At 38.4% G+C, this 23,089-nt stretch overlaps 1 protein-coding gene across 1 annotated transcript in view; it reads right to left on the bottom strand.

Annotated features, from left to right (window-relative positions):
* Positions 1-536: 536 nt before the first annotated feature.
* The window catches only part of LOC109034077 (thyrotropin-releasing hormone receptor), a 61,676-nt gene continuing 39,123 nt past the window's right edge, over positions 537-23,089 (bottom strand). The window contains exons 3-4 of the mRNA XM_019047012.2: positions 21,879-22,039; positions 537-1,167 (exon numbers count right to left, since the gene is read on the bottom strand). Of these exons, the coding sequence (XP_018902557.2) occupies positions 951-1,167; positions 21,879-22,039 (378 nt within the window). The 3' untranslated portion in view covers positions 537-950. The remainder of the gene's footprint in view (positions 1,168-21,878; positions 22,040-23,089) is intronic.

The following is a 23,089-nucleotide window of genomic DNA, read 5'->3' as shown; positions in this document are numbered from 1 at the left end:
TGTCTCATTTCGCGATGAAATAGGGTGGAAGTTGTGGATTACTACACTGAAAGAAAAAGAAAAAAAAGAAAAAAACCCTCCGGCCGTTGTAGTCGTACGTACGAGCTATATAGACATACCGACCGCTTTCTAGGCTCAGAGGCCGAATGTTCCGGGCGTAGCACTCGGAGCGATCGAAGTCGCGGTTTCAGCACCCGGAACTTTCGGCCTCTAAGTCCGGAACGGAGGGTATGTCTATATGGCCTGTAATTTCTTTTTCAGTGTAACGGGTAAAGGAGGCGTACAATTTTTAGTTTTCAAACAAGAAAATTTCGATTCGATTTATAGTCTTTGAAAATTAAAAATTTAGTACAGAGTGCAATCAACCTGCCTACGGTATGTTATGTAATCATAACAAAGTATGTATGTCAATTGATACTGAATATTGAATTTGAAAATGAGGAGCAGTATTTGTTTGTTAAAATCTATATTCATGAAGAATTGCAGGTATTTTATGATTTCCTGTAGTTTTTTAAGATTCACTTTTTTGTGCAATGATGAATTAAACACGAATGATGCAATTTTCTTGAAAGAAAATTATGGTAACCTTTTTCTCACTCGCCGTATTGTATCTGTATTCGACGTTTAAGTGCCTCAGTCTTTTTGAAGTTTGTCTTCGCCTCGTAATTTCAAGACTTTTAAACCTTATCTATCAGTCTCTGATATTAATGTCTGGCCTGCTGCCCTTATTTTTACTGAATCCAATGGATATAGACGAGCGATTTTAGGCGGCAAAATATATGATAACAAACTGCTGTCTGAAACGATCGGTCGAAATAGAATGTAACATTTTACCAACGATAAATATTTTTTTTTATTTTCACAAAGAATAAAAATATACATTTGAAAAGTTATCACTGAAAAAATTCGAAATAAAATTTGTTGATTTTGAAAACATTTTGTTACTACTATTAAAATCCCAGGTCTTTGATTTGAGGATCGTCCGTTCTCTTGATGGCTGCGGAATTCTGTGACGACCTGAAGGATCGAATAGTTGACAGGTTGAACGTACTGGAGCTCCCACCTTGGCCTGAATTTCGTGAAGACCTCGTCGAGCAGATGAGGAATTCCCGAAAAGCAGCCCTGAACTTTGACGACATGACGTTGTACAGAATAGGATTGATTGCACTGAAACAGAACAATAATACCAACAGGTAAGTATGATGCTGCAGATTTTAGATCTTGCAATATGTGCTCTGGTAAAACATATCATAACCTTGGAACATTTCAGGGAAAGGGAAATAAATTTTTAGGTTCAAAGGGTTTTGTTACATTTACTCGTATTCAATATCTTACACTATGATGTAAAACCATAAAAGTAACGCTTAACGCTTGAGGCGCGAAGCGCCTTGGAAGGTCAAACCGCGAAGTGGTCAGGGGGCGTATCCCGCCCCCTAGTTAGCATTAAAAATAGTATGAGGTTTGATGGTGGCTTAATCCTTACTCAAGTTAATTCGAATGAAGGATTTTTAGGTTAATTCAACCAAATCTCTGAAAAAAATAATAACTTAATGTCATAAAATAAAAAAGAATCCCAGAACATACAAAAGTAATTCAACCTCCCTCATTCGTCATGCATTCTTCTTTTTTGTGTTTGATGGATGAAAAAAAAGGAAATACAGAGGTTCTGTATAGTTGTCTCTACAGTCAAATGCAAGAAAAATACCTTACAAAAAATGGGTACGAGAAGGGTAAATGGAGAATAAGCATAGCCAGAATATTTCGGACGAATTACAAATGAATTACACCGTTCTTAAAATTAATTGATAACAATTATTGATCATAACGAAACAAACAGAATTTTAGGCGGAAACGTGTTTGTCTTCCACTCTTTTAAAAGATTTTCACGTGAAAATTGAGGGCTCCGTGCCCCGTTACGTTCATATTTTCGATCCTTAAACAAATTCAAAGAATGTTCAAAATCAAATCAAAGACGTCCGAACCCCGGGTTGAAGTACGTCATCTAATAGAATTCTACGGGACGAATTCCTCCGTAAAACGCGTTCCAAATCAACACGGCGCACAGTGGATCAAGTCGAATAGAGAGGTTGGACTTAAAATTTTTGACTAAAGCTGCAAATTTTGATGTTTATTTCGTCACATTTTTTACCTTAAGGGGTGCTTTTAGAAGAAAATTTCACGATGAAACCAATGGAACCACTTTCAGAACCTTAAAGTTTTGTTTCAACGGAGTTATAAGCGTTTAAAGTTTCCAAATTTTGTCCGACCTCTTCTATCGACTTGATCCATTGTGCGGCGCTAAATCACGGAGGGGAAACGCACATCCCCCAGCTTTTTAATACGCCTGGAGCTTCCACATCAGGAGGAACCCAGGGACGTACGCACATCCATATTCATGTGTCAACAATTTTCCCACGCGAATATAATCAGCGCCTTGTCAGCGAAGAACGACTGAAAAATGGAACATCGATTCGTGGCAAATTGACAAGCCGAGAAATGCAAAGAGAGGCTGCGGTGCAATGCCGTCCGAAGGAAGAACATCGTATGATCATTCGAGAGTTGTCATATTTCCCTGGATATAAAATACACTTTACAGGAAAATTATGCATAGTTTCCTTGTAAATTTTCAGATAGTTTTGATTAAATTGCGAAGAAAATTGTCTAAAAATTTTCAAGAAAAATATCCACAAGTTCCCCCGTAAAGTCCTTTTTGATCGAGGGGAATGTGGTGATGTCTGAAGGCTCATACGGCATACGACATTCTTTCCTTAGCAGGACAATACGGTGCTGATATCTCAGAGGAATCCACCCGCACATTACGTCGTCCCTTATGACGTGTAGACGTATCTCAATTTCCACATGAGCGCTGTTTTACATATAAATCTACGCTTTCTGGGGCTCTAACAGAAATCGAGATACGCCCTTACGTCATAAAGGAGCGACGGTTTAATGGACTTTATTTTTCAATTCGAAGCTACAATTCCTGGCTCATTGTTAGTTGAGAAACAACGTATGTACCATCAGTTTCCCTATGCTCTTAAGTGTTTCTATGGATGAGGCAGAAATTATAGCTTCTAATGGAAATGTTGCGTGTGTGAGGAATTTGCGATTTGACTGTTGATTCTTATGTAAAATTTCGCGAGAAACACGATGGTGGCACTGGTTTTCTCTGAAATCAACTCCCAAGCTCAAAAAAAGCTCTCAAGTTGAGGCCAAAATGGAGGGAATATCCCACCCTACCCTGAGAGTTCACCTCTACATCAAGACAAACTCCATGCAAAGATAGGGAGCAAATACATTAGCAGAGATGCCGTGTTTTCAGTTTTGGGAGTCCCAAACTGAAAGCACGGCATCCCTGCTAATGTATTTGCTCCCTATCTTTGCATGGAGAGTTTGTCTTGATGTAGAGGTGGACTTTCAGGGTAGGGTGGGATATCCCCTCCATTTTGGCCTCAACTTGAGAGCTTTTTTGAGCTTGGGAGTTGATTTCAGAGAAAACCAGTGGCGCCATCGTGTTTCTTGCGAACTTTTACTTAAGAATCAACAGTCAAATCGCAAATTCCTCACACATGCAACATCTCAATTCGAAGCTACAATATCTGGCTCAGTTGAGAAATACAACGTTTGTACCATCAGTTTCCTTATGTACGTAAGTGTTTTTACAGGTAAGCAAGAAATTGTATAGTTTCTATTGGAAAATAAATTTCAAATGAAAGGAGGATGAATTTCGGTGCATCGTGGCGGCTGCGGGTGGCGGAACTGCAACTCGAACGAGTCCGGAGGAAACTGTCAACTTCTCAAAAGTTTTGCGCACCCCGTGATGACGGATTTGCCGCTCCTGTTCCGTTCATTATCGCGGCAGGTGAGCAAGATCGATGAGCCGCGAACGATCGTCTGTGAACAATCACTCGTTCATTCATTTATGACGAGGATAACTCGACAGAAAGCTGTGGAATTATGCTTCGCCTAACTTCTTCATCATCAACCGAATGGAACTCGTTCTACTCGGAAACGAGGTTTCATCCTGAGTGCTCCTCTGCATCCCAAGTAGCGCGGTGCAATGAAAATGTTGCAATGAAATCGCGATTTATTACAGTGGTATCACAATTGTTTTACCATGAAATTGCGAACTTAAAACATCATTTTATCGTCTCCCTTGTGAAAGAACGTACCTATCTAAATTTCAACTTTGTCACATTTCCTCGTGCAAACTACCTTTTTACGAAGAGTTCCTTCACTGGAAAAAAAAATACATTGGATCTAGAGTCCAGACTCTTGAAAACATTGACAAGAAAATATACTCTTGATTCAATCGGATTTTTGCTTAGATCAAAACAAAATCCGCATAAATTAAGAGGCTTGGTTCTTGATTTAAGCTAGATTCTGATTGAATCAAGAGTACTTTTTCTTGTCGATGTTTTTAAGAGTCTAGACTCTAGATCCAATGTGTTTTTTTTCCAGCATTGCAAATTTTTAACTGATTGTGAGTTTTACACTGATTCTTCTTCTGATCTCGTATGAAAATGAAAAAAATATCAACGAGTAATACGCAGGTCGCAGGTACATTCCTGTCAAAATTGAATGGTTTGAGTCATTTTGGCAACCTTGGATTGCAATTACATTCCTTCGTCCGGGAGACGACGATTTGGCAAAAAAATTCAAAAAAGAAATCAATTTCACGCGTCAGAAAGATAGGCAGTTTGCAATTCAACGAGCAATTAATGCAAGTTATATTTCGATTTGATTCCAATCGTTTTCAATAAGTGCTCCTTCAATTTGTGGGCAGGCAACATATACAACACTCTCACGAAGAAGCAATACTTTTTCCATGTAATTGAAACTAATTGCAATCAGTGCTCCTTGAGCTGCTTCCTGGTTGGAAGAAAAATGTGTTGATGTGAATAGTATACAGTGATGGAAAAATCCATACAATGCAATGTAATCACGCGATTTCCCATAAACATGAACATTTTGAGATGCACTCAGAAGACTGAAAAACACCTAGAAATAGGGACACATCAGTTCTGAGATTTTTTCTTATTCCCGGGAGGGTGTGTAAAGGGTCCCTCCGAATCTCTCCCCCCCCCCTCCCCCGTTTTTTTCGTCCCTTACTTGCTCATTTATTTTTTCCTCCGACCATATCTTAAGATCAGGATTCGATTACAGGACATTTCGTCAACAATTTGTTGTCCGCGCACCTGTTTTTTCCAGTAATTTACGTCCACGCGTTTTTTCGGCACGGGAGTTTTGGTCCACGTGCCAGTTGAGACCCAAAGTTAATTGGCCCACATGTAAATACAAACGACCATTGCTCACGACATTTTTGGATGAAAATGTATAATGTCTTGGAAGAATGAGGGTTTGCTTGCATTGTTTTTTGGCGCGTATACGTAGTATACCGCCTTTGCGATCGTTTCGAACCCTGCTCGATACAATAACCGAGTCCCTTAGTTCCTTACCGAAAAGTGACTACCGCGAACTTCTGAGATTTTCCAAAGCGTGTAAAAAGTTTATTTATCCATCAATAATTATGATTTAAAGTTGTTTCTCATTCTGGGGGTCTCTAGTTTATGTGCAGTGAATACCAAGAGTCTACGTTACTTGGTTTTTTTAAAAAAAGCCTAAGAATGCGACGCGCTGATTTAAAATATGCATATATAAGAAGAATCAAGCGAATTGATTCGAGGATGGCTGAGCAGGTCGGCACTCTCGGAATGAGAATTTAACTCCTCCGTTTTGTTCAAAACGTTGCTTTGACAGATCTGTAACCTCGGTTATAATTTTCAAAAGTTGGTACCCGTGCTCTGATAGTGCAATCTGTGTAAGTGCAATCTGTGATGAGCCTCGAGACTCATTAGACCATTAGCTAAACGTGGCTCATACAGGAATCCACTTACCCTTCTCTTCCCCACGCTCCTGCTCACTGCGTCGGCGTCTCGACGAACAATAGCTAATGACGGTCGCCAAGCGACGATCCTCAGCCCCTCGCCCAATAGATCGTATTCGATACATCAAACGGGTGAGATTGTATCGATATCGATTGGTTCAAAACATAAACATAGCCTCAAAAGTAAATTCAGAAATCTGAGAGAACGGATCTTTTGAAACAGATTTTTTATTCTTTTGAGTACCAAATGCCAATGCAAAGTGAAATTGTCAGGAAATTTCTCATTTTCAGCTTATCCAATTAAAATCCTTGCAGTTTGGTTTGAGGTTATGTTCTATTGTTTTGAACCAAACGATACATCGAACCGTTATCGAATACGGTCTTTCACCGTCACGCTAGGATTCGTCCAATTTTCAAAGAAAATTGTTTCGCGAGTTTTTAGCAATTTTTTCCTTCCTCTCCGTTAAAACACGAATTAAAAGAGGTCTCATTCATGAAAATCGGCCAAATAGAAGAGAAGTTACAGTATTCGAAATCCGAAGAAATCAACAAAACTTCTCCAAACAAAAAATAAAATGAAGGGGGAAAAAAGGAATGTATAAATTACAATTTAATATGATTGACCTCAGAATGTGACAAGCAATTCAATTATAAAAAGGAGAAAAAATTGAGTGAAATTACAAAAAATTAGCCTCTTGCACGGGGCTTCCTTGTATGAGTTTTGACCTGAAGACAAGTAAATCCCGTTATATTATTAAAACGAAATTGACTCCATAGTTTAATGCCTTAGTTTCTTGAATACAATTATTTTAAGCACTCGAAAATTTATACCAGCAATTTTACCCATGGGGTGATTTCCTAAGAGCTGATAATATCACGAATTTCTCATAGAGCCCTTCAAAAATGGCTTGCTTTTTGGGCAGCCGATTCGGCCATCAAACCGGAGTTTAAATGGAAGCTGATTACAACACAAAGCTCTGAGAAACATTTTGAGATGAGTATAGGAACGGTTTGTAAATTACGAGGAGATGCGAGCATTCTGTTCAGCATATCGATACATAAGTATTTTCACACGTAGAATTTAATTTTCACGTCAGGGAGTCGACATATTTTGATTTTTTCGATTTTATACGGAAAATTTATGGTTTTTCGGGATTGAAATTACTAACAATTGTTTCATGAAAAATGAATGCACCCAAAATGACTATAGCATTTTGACTTTCACATACGTGCACTCACTAAATTGATTGGTAAATTCAAAGAGTGGGTACATCGACCTGGTATATCAAGTTTCTGCGATTTTTTACGGCAAATCGGTAGATTTTCGGGATGTGGATTGCTTACATTCAATTCATGAATGAATAAAGCCTGGACATGGTTGAGCTTCTTTGCATGAAAAGGCGATTAAAATAACAAAATCAAGACATATTTAATACAATTGCATTTATATCGAGTCAATTTCTTTTCAATAATATAACGGGATTTATAATACCGGTGATTTGGGTATTTTAGCCCCAAAATACCTTTAAATCGACTTTATCTTCTAGGAGTTCGACAGAATTTTTCCTTTCTTCGCTTAAATTTTTCCGTAGCACTTTTCTTCAAGAATCTGATAAGATTTTGCTTGAGGCAGATCAAAAAACTTAAATTTGTTCGAATAGCTTTCTAGATTCACAATACACGGTCTCGTCAAGGGTGCGTCGTTGACCTTGCAGTGTTGGATCGTGAATTCTCTTGTTGTGCTGCTTGCCTTTTTTGAAATCTCTGTAAATGAAAACTAAAGGGTTTGATATGTGCGAGTTAATGACGCGCCTTATCAACACATTGTGTTGGAGTTCACTGCTTGTTTTTTGTTTTGTCTGTTTGGTCCAACGGAGAATAATATATAGTTGAGAATTTTGGTAAAAATGGGGGAGCGTCAATTCCATGAGACAAAATTCACTCAAACTCTCTACACCTCTTTGGTGTTACAGGACTTAATTATCTTTTAAGAAATTCCCACCTTGTTATACCTGGACCGGATAAACCTCTATATTTGCCGCAGCTAAAGCCTCTTTTTTTCCAGTGTATGATAAGTATCTTAATTTATTTTGCGAGGAAAGATCTGTACTTTTAAAGGATGCCTGTCATTCTTAATACGTTCAATTTCGTATAATACTGTGCAACACCTCTGTTGTGAAATAGTTGCTTCAGGCGCCGCCGCACGGCGGGCGGGTAGCCAGCACAAAACGCGCATTGGCGCCTACAAACCTAAGTGGATACTTCAAGCATTGTGCAATGCGTGAAGTATCCACTTAGGTTTGTAGGCGCCAGTGAGCCTCTCGAGCTGGCAGCACGCCACTCCGCTCTGTTAGGCTTTAATATTTATACTCGCATAGTCAGCGTTTTTTAATGCATGATTTTGAAATGTCAGCACACTCAGCATTGAGTATTCTCATTTAAATTGATGGGGGAAAATATGTATCAATTTATCGAAGGAGAATAATAATATAATATGTGTTTTTAAATATTGGTGGTTCTGTGTCACATTTAATTATTTCCAAAGCACTTTAATTTTTTCTTTTACATTTTGGGGCTGCAGCGAGGTGCACGCGCAACGAAACGCTCAAAATTTGACGTATTTGACTCTAAAAGATCGATGTACAAATGGGTTAAAACTAAAGATTGCGTGCTTCTGGTTTTTTTTCATGTTTTAAAAATATAAATATTTTCAAAATGAAGTAATAATTTCGTAAAGAAAAAATTTAAAAAATAAAAAAAGTACCTATACATTTATATGGTATATTGTACATCGAATATTTTAAGGATAGAAATAAAACCAAATATTCACCAATGACAATTTAAAAAGATGATTCAAAAGGAGAAAGTAATAAAGAGGTGTACGCGCAACGAAAAGCTCAAAATTTGACGTATTTGACTCTAAAAGATCGATGTACAAATGGGTTAAAACTAAAGATTGCGTGCTTCTTGGTTTTTGTTTCCTCTTTTATTCATTTTTGCAGTTTCTGTCGGCACAACTGCGGCTCATTGAGATTAATGTCGCTTGGAAAAGGTTGTAGAATATTTGCCACGTTTTAAAAATAAAAATGTTTTCAAAATGAAGTAATAATTTCGTAAAGAAAAAATTTAAAAAATAAAAAAAAAGTACCTATACATTTATATGGTATATTGTACATCGAATATTTTAAGGATAGAAATAAAACCAAATATTCACCAATGACAATTTAAAAAGATGATTGAAAAGGAGAAAGTAATAAAATTTCATTTAGAAAATGAGCAACCATAACAACACCTCCTTCTCTCTCAATTTCTCATTTCCATATTGTCAATATAATTTTACATACCGACTAAAATATAACGCTTGGACCAAGTCACCGTTGCTTATTTTACGTGTGGGCGTAAACTACTGGACGAAAAAGGTGCGCGGACAAAAAATCGTTGACAAAATGTCCTGAAACCTCAGGATTCAGCTGTAGCACGGCATATCTTTCATCCTCCATACCTATCAAATATGGCACTCATTTCAAAGAAATGCGGAGACATGTTTTTGCGAATACGAATACATTAAATCATGGGAACACTCATTAGAAAAGGGTGCACTGTGGAATTTATGTAATATTTAAAGATGCCGGAGTGAAAAGTGAGCCACGTCTTTTTGTATTGTGAGCAAGCACGCGCGACGCTTTCCCAAAGTTCGGTAAACAATTCCAAAGGATGCAGGAACTTCGGTAAGCAGTCTCATGTAAAGCTGGAATTTTGGCATGTGAAAATTTTAGTTCCAGCCTGACATTGATCTCAAATGTTTTTAGTTTGTGGGAGGAGTAGTGAACCCCTTTCTTGAGAGAAGCGAGCAAACCTTCGAATTATGAAGTATGCACGCCGTGCCTCCGTACTTTCATGAAATATGCGGAAATTTGAAAATTATTCAGGGAGAGAATAAGTTATACAGGGTGCATCATAAGTGCTTAGCGTCTCTACTAACATTTGACAATAAGCAATCAGAAAAATGTAAACTGAGTGAAAAACTGAATAATGCATTAATTGATGCCTACTTCGTGGTAGTATTAAATGGACCGTAAGCAGAAAGGAACCAAGCCACATCAGCTATTGCCTTTGATTGGGCAATTTGTTTTTTACATGAAAACGGTTGTGCGGATTTTTGTGCAAACTTCAGTGAATTTTCTGCCCAATACGAGGCAAATTCCGTTTTCAAAAGAATTCGCACACACGTTCTCTTGTAAAAAACTAAATTGCCCAGTTTAATTTGGCAATAGCTGATGTGGCTTGGTTCCTTTCTGCTAAGCGCGGCCCAAATTGCACTTTCTGACATGTTCATATACGTGGACCATCCGTTCCATCACTTTCACAGTGCAGAAAAGCAAAATAAATCATAACAAAGGATTTCCATCGACGCAAACAGAGATGAGTGAACGTAAAATTACTTAATTTCACTCGATCTAACATGATGTTACCAAAATAGGAAATCTAAAAATTACTAATATTGAGAAAAATGACCAAAATAGGGAAAATATACAAGGCAATAAACCTAAACTATGATTAGGAAAAGGTGAAAAAATACACAAGATCATAAACCCTTATTACACACAGATTCATTAAGGTCATATAAAAATCATCAAACTCACTGATAAAAAAAGAGTCAAACCTAAGCTATAAAAGTTAAGTGTAAAAACCTCGTACATAAAAATTATTTTTTACCTGAAGCAAGCGAACACGTAAGAGTGTAGTAAAAATGAGGACTTTCCAGACACACTGTACCTATTTTGCATAGATGTAGTCTCAACGTCTTCCAACAGCGTAAGGGATGTTTTTTAATTAAAATTTCTAAACCGTGGGCGTATCGTCGATAAGTGGTAACTTCAAAGCCTCTTATGAAAATAAATCACGCATCGTGCAATTCTGCGGACCGCGGACCAACGCGGCGCACAGTGTATCGAGTCAATGAGAGAGGTCGGACGTGACATCTTGGACTAAAACTGCAAATTTTGATGTTTATTTCGTCACATTTTAAGTTTTAAGGGGTGATCTTTTGGGAAAATTTCACGAAAAAACCAATGGAACCACTTTTAGAACCTCACACTTTTTATAAACGGAGTTACAATAGCTTTTAAAGTTTCCAAATTTTGTCCGACCTCTCCTATTGACTCGATCCACTGTGCGACGGATTAGTCGGATGATTAAAAGCTCAGAATCTGAAATATTTAATCACCTCCTGTTTTGAGACACGGAATCCGTCGAATATTGTAAAAATGCTCGGCAGAAAGTGAGCAGTTCCTAATATTCATACGGCTAAAAATTGAGAAAATTCCTTGATAAAAGAAAATTAAAGAAGAAAAATGTACACAATTTTTGATAACGCCAACCCTAGGATTTTATTCCGGGAATTTTAGGTTGCCGCCCGTTGAACTTTGACCTTTACCTTCGCCCTTCGTCGAACTTGTTGATACTTCGTCATTGATTATTTTTTTATGAACCTGTCCAACTGGCCCTCCTATTTAAAGACTGAAGCAATCAGTAACGTTAGATTTTTTTTCTACAAGCTCTGCGTTTTGCCTCATGAGGATCTGAGCTGACTGTAGATTGATGTGCATTTTTGGACTTTAAACTTCCGCTATGCTGCACGCACTATAAATCTAAACAAAGGACGACTCCTTAAAGTAGGTTGAAAGAAACTAAACTAATCGTGCTCAAATACCTAATTTTTGGCGATTTTGAGGAGCGGCGACGTTGAAGTACATTTTAACCATCGATGCATTTTTCGGAAAATTGCGACAATGTCACGATAAGATTCACTAATTAGTTTACTTCATCGGCCACGCTGGAATTAAGTTGAAGAGTAAAAAAAACATGCAACACTCTCTTAGTATCGCATGCGACAAAAGTTTTACGGACTTCTTTATATAGTCTGAATGCAACTATTCGGGCTCCACGGATGTCGGTGTTGCATATGCACGCGAGTGAAGGCGTTTTGATTCTGAGGAACTCACCATTTCAACCGTGGCGCAATGGCGGACTGAACTGTGAGGATCTAAAAGCACATGGCACCATTAATTTACCGTTCATGCTACAAGGACATATTTAAGGCACGAACAGTTTCTCTAAAAATCACGATGCTCACATCGCTATTTCAAAACTAAAGCAACAAAGATACTCATATCCCACACACGCTTTGTGCATCTACTCGTGCTAATGAGATGACGAACTCCCATCAAAAAGAGGTTTTATTCCCATAATTCAGCGTGTCTATCAGTTGTCTTGTCAGAATACACTCCTTTCTTACCGAAAAAGTAGGTTAAGGGGTGGAATTTTGAACGTAAAATGATAAATGAAGGTAATATGTCTCTAACTGCAAGCGGGTCCTAACAACGTTGCATATTCATACATTTGGCTGGATTGTATACGCTGCTGTGCTAAGGAAGAACGCCGTAAGAGTCTTTAGACGTTGCCAAATTTTCTATAACAAAACCTGAATTTTCTGGGAAACTTATCCATCAGTTTCATTCTTGACGTTTTCGAGGGAACTTTGTTCTCAATTTCAGTACCCCAGAGCCAAAAAGGACCTAACTCCATTTTAGCCTTTTCAAGATATCAGGAGAAAACCACTCGTCGGCCCTATTGATTCCAACGTAAAATGTCATTTTTGAAACCCTGTAGCTCATGACTGTCGTGAGATAGGGCTACGAATTTTCCACCCACAAGGAACCGTTAATGAATATTTTGAAAACTCCACTTACTCGATTTTTTTAAAAAAAATGTGAGTTATGTACCTATTGAATCTGGGGTACTGATTTAATCATACGATCTACAAGAAAACTCACCGAGAAAAAATATTGGTAGAATTTACCATTCCTTCAAACTGTATTTCACACAGCGTCAATTCAGAGTCAATTCTGCCAGAAAAGAAGGTAAACGTCACCAAATACTGGTACAGGTAACCATTCCTCTGGCATAATTGACTTCGAATTCACGCTGTGTAAAATACATCGTGAAGGAATGGGAAATTTTACCAATCTTTTTTCTTTGTGCTACTCGTGGCTGTCCCCCAACATAGAGAAAATACAGAAGGTGGTGGCAAGGCAGCCTTCTTGAAGATTTGCTGTGACGTAGAAACGTACACGGACTGGCGCGCCTGTTCAAAAAAAAAGTACATTTCATACATTTAATGATACCTATCTGTTTCAAGACCTACATCACCACTCAAACTAACATTGAAAGTCATATAATTGAACATTAGTTACCATAACTCTCCAATTTCTGCTTTTTTGACGCACAGAACGTAATTTAACATGGTATACCTTCAAAACGGGACGAGTCGAGATAAAAGTTGTTATTATATGAAATATATATTTTTAACTTAAAATTTATTTTCAGTTACAGCCGAACATGGATAAAAAAGCATATTGAAACATAAAAAATCATAGTTACAAGTTTTTAGAGCCAAATTAAAAGGGAACCTTACAACCTTTCCCGCTCCTTTTTAAATTTCAAAGAGGTCTCGCCTTTTCCGCGATCCTATTGACCAATCAGAAGGGTGGCTTCATTTTTAGGTGTGACGTAGAAAAGTACATTTCTCCGCTTGCCACCACCTTCTTTATTTTCTCTATGGTCCCCCAAGAATAATGTTTTATCAAAGGGAATTAGGCAACTATCGAATGTGCGTGCGGTGTTTCTCCTTAGCACAACACCACAGTGGTCCTTGCGTTGATATCCCGTTCAAAAGGAGACCACCGCCTTGGGTTTCTCGGTGTGGCATACAAGCACCCTCACGCCTCACGCCCCCCGGTTCTCCGCCATTTCCCGGGCAACGCGGGTGCTAATCCCCAAAGCAGCCTGCATAACCTTCTCCCGTTTCAAATGCCGTCGCCGCGAAGCGTTGTGCACATGCCATTGATCACCGCAATTATTCACCGCGCGCGTGATGTGAGGGGGGGGGGGCGGTCGACGAGACGCGCGTGGCCCCCCTGAAATTAAAAGCCACTGCTATGATGTTATTATCTCTTTGACTTTGCACTCGGCGCTGCGCTGGGCGCCGGCTGAAATTGATCCTCACCTGAAACCAGGAATGCGCAATGCCGAACCGCAGGTCAGGAACAATTATCGAATCAACTGGTACGAAACGTTCGATGCCAAATGCACGATTCTGGGAAAACACATTTGTGGTCTAATGGAGATGTTGCATGTGTGAGGGATTTGCAATTTGACTGTTGATTCTTATGTAAAATTTCGCGAGAAACAAGATGATGCCACTGGTTTTCTCTGAAATCAAATCCCAAGCTCAAAAAAAGCTCTCAAAATGAGGCCAAAATGGAGGGGATATCCCGCCCCACCCTGAGAGTCCACCTCTACATCAAAACTGAAAACTGACGCCAAAACTGAAAACACGGCAACCCTGCTGATTTATTTGCTCCCTATCTTTGCATGGAGAGTTTGTTTTGATGTAGAGGTGGACTCTCAGGGTGGGACGGGATATCCCCTCCATTTTGACCTCACTTTGAGAGCTTTTTTTGAGCTTGGGAGATGATTTCAGAGAAAACCAGTGGCACCATCGTGTTTCTCGCGAACTTTTACGTAAGAATCAACAGTCAAATCGCAAATCCCTCACACATGCAACATCTCCATTGTGCCCGGAATGGGTCTGTTCCAACTTTAGCTAGAGAGAAAGGGGGAGCTATATCTTATAGAAAATGGATCAAAAATTACAATCAACACATCGGGAAAGTCTGAAAGAATACATTCCTTACTTCATAATCTGTGTAAGAAATGTGCGTTTTTTGGAGCCTCCCGCTTCAAAAACGGTACCACAGGTGAACATTTCGCCAGAGGGGTCGGTCTATCCAACCCTCACTTACTCGTCAAAGTTTACGAGGAGAATTCCAATTTCAAATTATTTACAATAAAAACGCTCGTAAGAAATCATGTTATTGGGTGTCATAACGAGAATAGTTCCAGCCCGCGCCCGCCATTTGAACAATTATTTGCTCTATTGACTTAAAAGCGTATCTCAATTCCGGCATGAGTCCCAGAAAGTATAGATTTATATGTAAAATAAGGCTCACGTGTAAATTGTGATACACCTCTTACATTCTAAGTCAGAGGAACGACGATTTACCCCGTCCATGTATAGGGTAGGCTTTCTCACGGGCCATGGGCCAGGGGCCGCACCATCATTCGAGCTGGCCCACTCATTTTAGCAAAATTGCTCCTAATAGGGAAATGTTTTTCATCGCAACACAGTGTCAATCAAGATGATAACTGCTGGACTGTGCTGTCTTGCTAAGGAAGAACGCCGTATGAACCTTCTAGCGTTGCCAAATTTCCATTTATAAAACACGGATTTCAAGGTAAACCTATGAGTATTTTCATTTAAATGTTTCAGATAATGTTGTTGGCAATTCCACCTAAAGTTCCTGAACATTTCAAAGAGAATTATTCATATCTTTGCTAAAAAATAAACATTTTATTGAGGGAAATTTGGCAACTCTTAAATCTTCATACGGCGTTCTTCCTTAGCACGGCAGTGTAGGCGTGTAACGGGACTAATTGGATTCACTATCAACAGTGCATCGCAAAAGCAAATAATTGCAGTTCCGAAACAATGAAATGAGCATTGATTTTCGCACGGGTATTTTAAATTGTTGTCAAATCACTGAGCAATGAACAATGACAAGAATCACTCAATCCTGGTCTGTAAATTCCCACGCCAAACTTCGCTTTAGCTTTCAATACAAGCAGTCATGATTTTGCTTGTGTAGTTATCGGTTTGACATATTGGCATGCGACAAACCTAAACCGTTTCAGACAGTTATTTTTATATTTTTTGAAGGGGGTGATTTTTTTTTTCAGTTAATTTTTTCTCACTTTTTGTTCTTTATCTACTATAGGAATTGCAATGATCTACACAAGATATTATCTAACTTTTTTATTTAAGTCATGTTACAACTATGATAGATGTATATTCATCATCCAGGCGTTTCGTTTGATTCAAGTCCAATAATAATAATCGGGAAAATGTCTTTTGTTTTTGGTTTTAATTATTGTTATCTTTTCACAGGGCCTGAGGGGTTTTGCGATAAAATAATTTTGGAACAATCAATTCCTTCCTTCTGTAACCGGAAGTGTGCGTTTTTTCATTATGTGCTGTGTGGGATCTGGGAACTTCAAGCAATAATTCCTTCCGAAGAAACAGTTATCTTCCGAAGTAGTTGGAGTAGAAGTACTTTGCCCCAAAACGCTTTCAAGTCTGCGAGATACATCATGCTCGACATAAAATGTGGGATAATTGTGTCTCTTAAAAATTAAAAGTTGAAGAAGCCATCGGCTAGGGTTCGTTCGTCATGAGCGAAAATCGGAGCAAATTCTCTCTCTATGGCGATTTCGTGATTAATTTCTGATAAATTCTGAAAGTCCAAGACTTGGAGTGGCAGATAGTGCGAAAAATATGATCAGAAATCCACCTGTACGGAAATGCGGCTCTGCAATTCAGAATCTCTTTAGAGGAGTTTTGGAACTAGTCCATCGTTGATTAAATTATGATCCTTATTTTTTATACTTGAGAATTCTTGACTTTTAGATGAAGTAGAAGGGTGGCAAAGTTTATGCAGTATATGAAGTCATTTGTCACAGCATGAAATATATAAATCAACTGAGCCTGGTATAAACAAAACCGCACGTATCCTCCCTAATCAATTTACTATTGACACTGCAAATGCAAACGCTTTGAAGCCTAATCATATTATGAATAGATTGAATCAAACAAACATTGCCCAAATCCATCCGTGAAACATATCGCGGAGTAGGTGCTATGATTTGCAAGTAATACATATAAATGATTTTCCCGCCACTCAGGAACGATGCTTCTAACGTTGCAAAACGTCTATTTTGGAGCCAAAATTACGTATGGAAGGCGAGCGCGGCGTGAATTCATAGTTACAATAAGATATTTTCGCATAATATGGAAAAATAACAAACCTAATTGAACAAATAGAATTTATAATGATGCTGTATCTTATTCATGGATGTAATTGTTAATTTAAATTGAATTTTTGAACTAAATAGGAAATCAATATATTTTTAATGAAACATTGTAAGACCATAACTCAGAAAAATAGATTTCTGAATTAAAAATTACATCATCTTTTAATTTTATGTCATAGTTATGGACTCATAATAATCTGAGTTAAGCAAAATTGAGGGGCATTTAATTGTTGCGTAGCATCCTTTAAGGGTTAGAGAAACTGAAATTGCTTGCTGATGGTTTCAGGACATTTTGTCAACGATTTTTTGTCCGCGCACCTTCTTTGTCCAGTAGTTTACGCCCACACGTAAAATAAGCAACAGTGACTCGGTTCAAGCGTTATATTATAGTCGGTATGTAAAATTATATTGACAATATGAAAATGAGAAGTTGAGAAATAAAGAGGTATTGTTATGGTTGCTCATTTTCTAAATGAAATGTTATTACTTTCTCCTTTTGAATCATCGTTTTAAATTGTCATTGGTGAATATTTGGTTTTATTTCTATCCTTGAGATATTCGATGTACAATATACCTTATATATGTATAAATACTTTTTTTTTATTTTTTTAACTTTTTCTTTTCGAAATTATTACTTCATTTTGAAAACATTTATATTTTTAAAACGTGACAAATATTTGTAAAAACTTTTCCAAACGACATTAATCTCAATAAGTTGTGCCGACAGAAAATGCAAAAATGAATAAAAGAGGAAAAAAAACCAAGAACCACGCAATCTTTAGTTTTAACCCATTTGTACATCGATCTTTTAGAGTCAAATACGTCAAATTTTGGGCGTTTGGTTGCGCGTACACCTCGCTGCAGTACGAGCACAAAACGTAAAAGAAAAAATTAAAGTGCTTTGGAAATCATAAAATTTGACGCAGAATCACCAATATTTAAAAACACATATTATATTATTATTCTCCTTTGATAAATTGACACATATTTTTCCCCCATCAATATAAATGAGAATAATCAATGCAGACAACATTTCAAAATCATGAGTTAAAAAACGCTGACTATGCGAGTATAAATATTAAAGCCTAACAGAGCGGAGCGGCGCGGCGTGCACTCCTGCCAGCGAAAGAGGCTCACTGTCGCCAGGTCGCCTACAAACCTAAGTGGATACTTCACGCATTGCACAATGCTTGAAGTATCCACTTAGGTTTGTAGGCGCCAATGCGCGTTAAGCGCTGGCCGCCCGCCCGCCGTGCCGTGCGGCGGCGCCTGAAGTAACTTTTTCACAACAGAAACGAACAGAAAAAACGCGTGGACGTAAATTACTGGAAAAAACAGGTGCGCGGACAAAAAATCGTTGACGAAATGTCCTAAAACCTTGCTGATAAGTATGTAAAGGCCTAAAATCAATAATAATGCAAATTTTGTTGTTATAAAAAGATGCTTTGGTCTTGTTTAGCACAAATAATAAGAAGAAAAAAACCGATAAAAACCTGAGATAGGAATTCTTTTACGTTATTCATGGGGAGAGAATGGTTTCACGAGTGTTTTATACAAGGGAGGAGGGGGCGGGGAGTTGAAAAAATCCGGAAAATGTGCTTTACATTATCCTTATTCACCCACTCACGCGTTATATTTAGTCGTATTTACATCAAAAGTAACTATATTCACTTTGATATGAGCCCTAAGATCCATGAGAAAAGTGCATGGCAGGGCTCATTTCACAATGCATATAATCCCTTTTGATGTAAATTCGTCTATTTGTCGGATACTGTCCGCGGGAAAACTCTAAAACAGGCTACCGAGTATTTAAGGATGGCGCACAGTGGATCGAGTCAATCAGAGAGGTCGGACATACAATTTTTACTAAATCTGCACATTTTGATGTTTATTTCGTCACATTTTAAGTTTTAAACGGTGCTTCGAGAAGAGAATATCACGAGGAAACCCAAGGAACCACTTTTAGAACCTCAAAATTTTGTATAAACGGATTTATAAGCTTTTAAATTTTCCGAATTTTGTCCGGCCTCTCCCATTGACTCGAGCCACTGTGCGGCGATTAAACCTCGTCTCGGTTATTTTACAACACACGAGTCGTCGCCCCTCTGACGTAAGGCCTTATCTCAACACTCATGTGAGCCCTGCTCTCCGTATAACTCTATACTTTCTGGGGGTCATGTGGGAATCGAGATATGCCCTTACGTCAGAGGAGCGACGAAGTGTCTGTAGCAAACACATACTATTTGGCGAGTGCCCACGAGAGACGTGAAAAGTCTGCCTTCTAAAAAGCACTCGTCAAATGGCAAAAAAACCCCCATAACTGTGTAAATAAAACCATCGAAGAGGAAAAGTTACACTGAGACTTTTTTTGTCTCGAGTGAAAGCTCGGATGAACGATAGAGCAGAAAAAATGAGTTCAATTTTAACGATCGCCGCAAAAATTTCATTAGTGAGTTTATTTATGAGTGAAAAAAGATTGGAATTCCTGTATGATGTTGATCTCTAATTATTATTAAACTCTCTAATCCTACGCGTCTATTTATTTCCCAAGCCCGAATAAAGGCACAGGGGTCGTGACTGTGAATAAATGCCCAGTCAATAAGCGTCTGACAAACGTAGAACATTTTTTTCCAAATACGAATCAATGTTCATATGCAAAATCAATTTTTATCTAATTTTGGCACTGTTTTGGACTTTTTATTTGGGTGTTGTAGGAAGACCAAGGTAGCTTATTAGAGACCAACACAGTTGAGTTTAACTTGTTTTGATTTTGAAATTTGGATTTTGAATCGTTCTTTCGGAGGAAAATTTTTATTTGTATAGCAAGGTATGACTCCGCTTTTGTCTATGTATACGTGCCGCGGCTGGGCCTTTGAAAAACAGTTAACATTTTTGAAATAATAGTTAGTTAGTTAGTTAGTTATAGTAAATTGTAAAGCCCCGTTAATATATTCACTTCGCCAAAATTTCCCGTCGCCGAAGTTTTTTTGTGAGGTTTAAATGTGTTAATTTATATTAGGATTATTTTGAAAATCGTTCTTTTTCATTTTTTTTTTTTTTTTTTTTTTTTTTTTTTTTTTTTTTATCTTGGATGGGTGTTCTTCGGCTTATGACTACTATATCGATGGTGAAACTGCAGGAATGCGTATATCGGTTTGCGGCGTTGCAGATTTCCTGTCATACTTTATTTTTCATATGGAAAACCAATTAACATCATTTATTGAGTACTTCGGATATTTTTCTTCTCTATGGGAAGAATATTCTGTGGAAATTTCAAGCCCCAATGTTGCTTCGGTTTCCTTATAAAAAATAAAGTAGGAGCGGAGATTTTCAAACACCGCAACCTATATACGCACTTTTGCAGTTTCACCATCGATATGCAATAACTTTACGGTAGGAACTTAATGCCCGAGTGAGTCTATAACAGCAACTGAACAACGAAACGTTTCCCTCTTCCCATACAACTTTGCAGCTTGCCGAATTTCGCTAACTTCTTATATTAACCATACTATTATGGGCCGCATTATTTCGAGACAAATCAGACAATCCCAATTATAACCAATACCTTTACAACTTCGGACAGTCTAAGTTATATTGCCTTAGTTCCATAACTTGCTATTCGTGGCCGACATAGTTACTCAAAGCCTCCTCTCGCAGTCCTCACGCATGTGTCACAGGCAGTTAGTCAAATCAGGCATTTTATCAAATGCCTATGGGAGATGGTCAAATGTTGACAGTTTACGAACTTATGTTTTTTGACGAGGAGCTCACAAGTTTCCAATATTTTGGAGGAAATTGATCATCAAATCTACGAACCCTCCTTTTTATTTTCTCTTCAAATGCTCCTCAAATATTTAAACTTTAAAAATTTAAAAATTCTGTCGCACAACACAATGCACATTTCAAGATGAATGTCAGTTAAGGGACTAAAAATCGCTTAAAATAAATTTTAATGATTCTAACTATTACAGAGTATTCTTTCTTACATGAGCCATCAAGTATTTTGTTTGATATTAGGAGAATAAGCAGAATTTCAATCTAAGTGAAAATGTTTGACAATTTGCCTCAGCATTAGACAGATTGCCTGATTTGGCTGTTTGCAGTGGCGAGGCGAGAGTAGTCGATTATCGACATTTCCCCATTTGAAGCTATGGTAAAGTATCGATTATTAAGGTGTTCGTTGCGACCACCCTGCTTATCGATCCTTTTCCATAGGTTCGAATGGCAGATCAATCTGAGAGAAACAGCAGCATTTGCCGAAACATATGAATGCAACTTTCTACAATTGAAGCGCTGGGTGCAGAAAAGACATTCCTTGATTGCGGTGTCTGAAAATCTCTGCTAATGTTTCGTTTACTATGATTATAGTTCTTGTGTGCGATTCGTTGAAACTTTTACTAAATATTCTTCGTGATATTACATAGCTAAAAACGTGAAATTTCAGAAAATTCACCCAGTAGATGTTTCTCTCCCTAATATATAACCTAGCAGTGGAGATTGTTAAAAGCCGCAACAAAGAAATGCTCTTTCTGCACCCAACGCTTCAATTGCCACTGCATAATCTCTCTGTTAAAATCATTTATGGCAGCGTTACGAATTCGTAACAACGTATTTTTGGGGTTTTTATAAATTGAATCCATCCTCTGTGGCGTGTCTTTGCGAATTTTCATTAGTTTTTTCTTTCTTTGAATAAATGATTCCAAAAAATTTAAAATTTTGAAAGCAAATTCGTACCCAATGTTTTTTTTTTTTTTTTTTTTTTTTTTTTTTGCAAGCTGCAAGGTAGATTAGTGTCCTCCAGAATCTGAGATCCAAAATTGGACGTATTTCTGCCAAACGGAACTATGTGCATTAAGACATGAGCCCTGAGACCCATAAGAATATATCCATGACAGGGCTCACGTCATAATGCACATCCGTTTGATAGAAATACGTCCAATTAATTCATGCCATAGAGGGTTAAGGTACTCTACCGTGATGGATAGTAAAAAGTTCTCACCTATTGATAAAAACACAGGTCTTGGCGAAGAGGAGGAACCATAGGTCCATGAATTTCTGCTTGTTGAGCAAGCTGGCAACGCTGTTGTAGACGAGCATCCCACGGTAGGGCAGCCACAGAGTCGCGAACAGCGCCACGATCACGGCCAGCATTTTGACGACCTGCAAGCACGCCACCACACATCAATTATTAGCCCCGATCCACTTATAGAACTTTCAACTCGGATTCCTCATGCGAGATAAAGTAATTTCTACCACCATCCTATCCGCGAATCCACTAAATTATTCACTTCGGATTCAGCCTCCTCGGCCCAACCCCCCTCTCCCCCCTACACCCTTCCACCTTCCCCTCTCACTCAGACCCTCGCCCCTCATCACTGTCGAAAAGATCAGATTTAAAGTTGGTAATCCGATCATTCCCCCGTGAGTAAAGTCACTTGTGCCAATTCGGATACCAAAAAATAAAATCCTTTTCACGCACTGGAAAAAGAACTCCGGCCGTGGAAGCTGTACTTATGGGCTATATAGGTATGCCGTCTGGACTCAGAGGCCGAAAGTTCCGTGCGTGGCACCCGAAGCAGTCGGAGATACGCCTCCAGCACCCGGAACTTTCGGCCTCTGAGCCCGGAACGGACGGTAAGTCTATATAGCCCGAAACTTTTTTTTTCAATCCGGGAAAAATTTGCCGTGGGGCCGTTCAAGACCTCATTTATCCTTTTTCCGTGTGTTAGTTTTTGTAAGGTATTTTGGCCCCCCTTCCCCCAGTACCTCCCCTCGATACACTCGTAAGAAATCCTCTCATCCCCCTTTTGAAAAAGCCTTAAGATTGACAGACCCCCCCCCATGCATTAGAAAATAAAAAAAAAAACCTGTAAATATATCTGAAAATTGTATAATTGAACTGGACACTTCATTTTGCATAAGACTGGATCTAAGCCCCTCCCCCTTCGTAAAGCAAGCTTCGAGTGCTTCCCCGCCCCCTTAAGTAGTTAACGTAATACTTGGAAAGCCCCCAAGGACCTTGTACTACAGCCGTAAAGATGGTTTTTTAGGTGTCATTTTCAGAGATGATTGGTGTCTTGACCTTAACATATACCTGGTGAATGTCGCGTTGAACAATCTTCTCATACCGTTATGTATTTCGGTCCTGCGGACTGATTTTTGAAATTGATCGACAAAGCTATAGACAAAGAAGACAAAAGGGATATGGAA

This window comes from Bemisia tabaci, chromosome 4, assembly GCF_918797505.1.
Source record: "Bemisia tabaci chromosome 4, PGI_BMITA_v3".
NCBI classification, from domain to species: domain Eukaryota; kingdom Metazoa; phylum Arthropoda; class Insecta; order Hemiptera; family Aleyrodidae; genus Bemisia; species Bemisia tabaci.
The sequence above is the reverse complement of the archived record's forward strand: the minus strand, read 5'-3'. Positions and strand labels throughout refer to the sequence as shown.